The 5,398-nt window shown below is 36.4% G+C and overlaps 1 protein-coding gene across 1 annotated transcript; it reads right to left on the reverse strand.

Annotated features, from left to right (window-relative positions):
• Positions 1 to 1,509: 1,509 nt before the first annotated feature.
• LOC103265896 (olfactory receptor 3A1) lies at positions 1,510 to 2,469 on the reverse strand. Its single transcript, XM_008063539.2, has one exon. It carries the CDS (start codon positions 2,455 to 2,457, stop codon positions 1,510 to 1,512), a length of 948 nt encoding a protein of 315 aa, XP_008061730.1. The 5' UTR covers positions 2,458 to 2,469.
• Positions 2,470 to 5,398: the final 2,929 nt, after the last annotated feature.

Below are 5,398 nucleotides of genomic sequence, written 5' to 3' on the forward strand. Positions count from 1 at the left end.
TATTATGATATTGTGGGTACAGTTAAGGATTAGGTATACAAATATGCTTCATTCTTTCACACTTGTTGGTAGAAAGGTGTCTCCCCGTCCCCAGACAGATGTTTACTACCATTAATAGCATCTCCCTTCACCTCCCCCCCATAGTTTCCCACCACTATCAGTCATTTTCTTATGGTAATACATTGGATGATCAAGGTCCACTATGTGAGTAGGAACATGTGATACTCAGATCTTTGTTTCTGTGAGAGGTCACTCAGTATTATAGACTCTAGTTCCATCCAGGTTGCTGCGAAATTCATGATTTTGTTCTTTTTTACAGCTGTGTAGTATTCCATCGTGTATATGTACCACATTTTTAAATCCAGTCCTCTTTTGATGGGCAGCAGGTTGCCTCCAGGTTCTTGCTATTGTGAACAATGCTGCAATAAACATTCGTGTGCAGGTATCTTTTTGATAGAGTGATTTGAGTTCTTCAGGGTATATTCCCAGGAGGGGGATTGCAGGGTTATATGGGAGGTTGACATTTAGAGCTTTTAGGAATTGCCACACTGCTTTCCACAGAGGTTGCACTAGTTTACACTCCCACCAACAGTGTAGAAGTGTTCCCTTTTCACCACACCCTCTCCAACAACTGTTATTTTTTGAGTTATTGATAATTGCCGTTCTGACTGGAGTTAGCCCACTCTCACCCCTCCTGTTCAATATAGTATTGGAAGTCCTGGCTCAAGCAATCAGAGAAGAGAAGGCAATCAGGGGTATCCAAATAGGAAAAGAGGAAGTCAAGCTATCTCTCTTTGCAGATGACATGATTGTGTACCTTGAAAACCCAAGAGAATCTGTCAAAAACCTCCTTACACTGATAAAGGCCTTTGGCAAAGTCTCAGGATATAAAATAAATGTGCAAAAGACAATTGCATTTTGTTACACCAATAATAAACAAACATAAACCCAAATAAAAAGCACAATTCCATTCACAATAGCCACACAAAAAATGAAATACCTTGGCATTTCCTAACCAGAGATGTGAAAGACATTTACAATGAAAACTACAAAACTCTGCTCAAAGAAATAAATTAATCTTTATCTCTACACCTATGTTTTATAAACAGACCAACCATATCTTAACTTGAGAGAAAAATATGATTTCTGCAGGGGAAGCTTTCTGGGATACTTCTAGGAATCCAGACCACAGTCAGTCATAGAGTTGTTCCCTCTGGAACATGAACAAGTAAGTATTTACAGCTTCCTAGGTTTTGGCCTCTACCCTCCAAAAAAGGAAGTGAAGTTGTAATTTGTCAAAAAGGCTAGCCTGGGAGAAACTATACATCTGCTGTCTATAATTAAACAGGACTTCTTTGGGAAAAAATAACTATTATCCCATACAAAAAGTCATCTTTATGCTTAAGGAGGAAGAAAGAGTTCTGGACCATTTTTTCCTGATCCTTAGCTCTAGAAGATTTTTCCTTTTGTACAAAAAGACACAGGAAAGAAGGAACACTTGAGACCTCCTCAAGCCAGTGACCACCTCCCCATCAGCATCTTCCAAAGGGCACCTTGCACATCAGGATTTCTAAGACTGTATATGATTGGGTTCAACATGGGGTTGATGACAGTATTAAAGACTCCAACAACTTTATCCTTATCCGAAAGCTTAGCTGAACCTAGTCGCATGTAGTTAAAAATACCCGAACCATAGAATATGGCAACCACAGTGAGGTGGGAGCCACATGTAGAAAAGGCTTTCTTCTTTCCCTGAGAAGAGTGAATTCGCAGAACTGCAGATGCCACATAGGCATAGGAGGTGGCAATAAGAGCCACGGGGGTACCTGCCATTATAAAACCCACAGCGAAGAGCAATAACTCATTGAGCTGGGTGCTGGAGCATGAGAGCTGGAAGAGCTGTGGGAGGTCACAGTAGAAGTGATTGATCACATTGGGGCCACAGAAGTTGAGTGTAGATATGGCCACAGTGTGGGTCAGTGCATTGGTGAAGGCACAAGCCCAGGATACAGCCACCAATATCATCTGGACCGTCTGGTTCATACGGGTACTGTAGGTGAGGGGTTGACAGATGGCTAGAAATCGGTCATAGGCCATGGCTGTCAATAGGAAGCAGTTCACCCCTACAAGCAGATGGAAGAAGAAGAGTTGGGTAAGGTAGGCTCCATAGGGAAGTGAATGCCTATCAGACAAGAGACGACCCAACATTGAGGGAATAGTGACATTGATACACCCAACATCCAGCACTGATAGGTTTCCCAGGAAGAAGTACATTGGGGTATGGAGTTTAGGCTCTACCAAGATGGCTGCTAGGATGCTGAGGTTGCCCCCAACTGTGACCAAGTAGGCAAAGAGGAAGAGTACAAAGATAACTGGCCACAGCTCTGGTGTCTCCACCAAGCCCAGCAGGATGAACTCAGTAATGGCTGTTTCATTGGCCCCAGATTTTGGCTGCATGAGTTCCTGCAAAGAGACATCCAAGAAGGAAAATAATCAGTCCTCTCAATTAGTTTATTTCTGATTGAAGAAAGAAACAGATCTCCTTCTGCATATACCCAGTCCTCTGCTATATTCCCTCTGTAAGTGAGGACTTTTCCACTCCTTAGACCACACTACACTTGTTAACTCTCTTACCATATTTACTTCAATATCTTTTCTTCATTCACAGGTATAAGGACATGTGACATTATTGCTCCAGGCGTACCTCTCTTCCCTAGCTGAAATAACCTATTTGTAGAGATTATGAATGACAAAACTCTTGGGGAAAATAAGCAACAAGTATACTTCTGTTTTGAACGTGGCAGAGTAAATCTGGAACTTTTTCTTCTCAGAATTCATCTCTTTTCGAAACAAGCAGAAAAATAAATAGATTCTATCTGCAAGGAAACTAGTAACCATTTCATAAACTGGTTGGATGGCATTAAGAACAGTAGAGATCATCTAGGAGAATGGTAAGAAGCAGAGAGAGGAAATACATGGCTATGAAAGAGCTAGATGAGTATAATTCTCCTTAAAGATAAAAAAAAGGGACAACTAAAAAACAAAACAAAAAACAAAAAAAACCAAAGTCCTTGTTTGCAATAATGGGAGTAAGGTGTAAAGCATGACATGATGGTTTTCTGCAATCCTGAGTTGGATTTGTTTAAATGACGAACCAAATACACAGGCAAGCTGTATTTGCACACTATAGGTAAGGTATGAGATTGGAGGGGAAAGAGGTTTTAAAATGCACCATAATGGTTCTACAGTTGCCTATCTACACTGATTACAGACAAGTAAAGACTAAAATAATTTACCTCCAATGTGAATCACAAGGTAAGTTCCTGATAGTCTGAAACATAATTTTAGCCTCTTCTGATACAAGTATCATACAAACATCTAGTTTAACAAAAATTCTCTTTAAGGATTTAAAAACAAACCAGCACAAGATATATACAAGAATTTCACAAGAAAAAAAAGAGAAAACAAAAATTAAAAAAATTCAAATGGATGATAAAATTCACTTCACAGAAGAACATTGCCACGGAACACATGAAAATTGTGACCAAGCATTTCAGTCTATCTAAAAAGCCAAAAAGCTTAAAGAGGCATTTTCCTGTATAAAATAACAAAATGGAATAAAAATACAAGAGCTGAGGGAAAAGACTGAAATATAGACATGAAATGTGAGTTGAAAGAAGACAGGAAGAAACATTAAAGAAAGTGTAAAGTTACTACACAAAGAAAAATAAAATTAGAAACAGTGCAATGGAAAAAAGCAGATAGATACAGGAACAGTATTTTAAAAGATGATAAAATTAAATTAGAAAATAGGGAAAATGATAGCTACAAGAACAGACAAAGGCGAACCAACATATGTACAATTAAAGTTACCAAATAATAAAATCAAAATAATGCAAAAGAACAATTATTTAAAGGTAAGTTTTAATTTAAAATATTACAGAAACAAGAGAGTACTTAAATCTACAAATGGAAAATGCACACCTTGTTCCAGGAAGAATTCATACAGAATACTGGCACTCTTACATACCACTATAAAATTGCTGAATGTCAATGATTCAAAAAGAATACATAGCTAAAAAAAAAAAGAAAAAAGAAAAAAAGATTATGCTAATTCCAAAGGAAAGAAATTAAGATAGCCACTAATTTATCCAAAGTAGTATTCAGAACTGGAAGGGGATGGAAAAATGTTTGCAGCCAAGAAAATGAAATGTGATCCAAAATTTTATGACTATCTAGACTATCATTCATGCATAAAGTTAATTTTGCAATGTGAGAATTCAATGAATTAACATTAACCATTGTTGAAAAGAGCAGATTTAAGTTTTTTTAACAGATGATTTTTGTAAGTAGACTTCAGCCAACAAAGAAAAAAATGGAAAATCTACAGTATATAAATGGATAGTTTTATATTTATTTAACTACAAGACTAAAATATTTGTAGAAATTATAGGCATGGAATAACAAGCAAATGTTTTTAAAATCTGAAAAGGTAAAATGTTCATAATTAACAAAAAAGGAGGAGAGGAAACGGGAGGAAGTGTAAACGTGCTGATTTCCTCATCTTCTGTAGCTGAGTGTTAAAAATATCATTTAAACCTGATAAATTGCATGACAGAGGTGGAACTACACAAATCAGTACAAGGGAAAGATTAATGTAATATAGTCAAATCATGGTTAAAAACAAAAGAGAACAAGGGAAAGAAAGGGAAATATACCCATTTTATCAATGCTTATGCAAGAAAATTAGTAGACATTGTCCAAAAGCAGAGTTTTAGAACTATATGCAACGTTATAAAAGTAACCCTAGAACAAAATTTTCAAATTATGAGAAAAAACACACCTACAAAAAAAGTAAAACAAACCTAGACCTTGTAGTGAAGTAATTTTTACACAGAAAGCATGGCATGAAATAATAGAACAGAATCAAACGTACTTTATAACAATAAAGCTCAATGGGCTAAACTAATCTGGTACAAGAATAAAACTTTCAAATTGAATAAGTTCAACTCTAGGCTGATGCCAAAATATTTAAGTTTTTTTCTAATTAAACAGTTAATTAGAAAGGTTGGAAAGTAAGAAATATCAGTCAAATATAAACAAAAATAAAGCAAGGGTTATAATCTTAAAATAAGACGAATCTGAATTTTAAAAAGTCAGTAAATGAGGAAGAAGAAGAGCACTTTGTAATTAAAAAGGGTACAAGAAGATATAATATGTATGGAAATGAATGCCTCAACTATATAGCACTGATACAGGTTTAAAAAGTGGGGGCGGGGGGAGATGTTTAAGGAGAAGTAACCAGAAACAGGATATCAGTTAGTGAATTTTCCATATAGTGTTAAGTTGACAGAATATAAAGTAAGGCAAGGAAAAAACCTTCCCCTCCCCTCCCCTC

Source organism: Carlito syrichta, unplaced genomic scaffold, assembly GCF_000164805.1.
Source record: "Carlito syrichta isolate Samal-C Ts95f unplaced genomic scaffold, Tarsius_syrichta-2.0.1 Scaffold306938, whole genome shotgun sequence".
NCBI classification, from domain to species: Eukaryota; Metazoa; Chordata; class Mammalia; order Primates; family Tarsiidae; genus Carlito; species Carlito syrichta.

Excerpts from the sequence above, each read along its gene's own strand:
- LOC103265896 (XM_008063539.2), bottom strand. The coding sequence starts at position 2,457 with ATGCAGCCAAAATCTGGGGCCAATGAAACAGCCATTACTGAGTTCATC.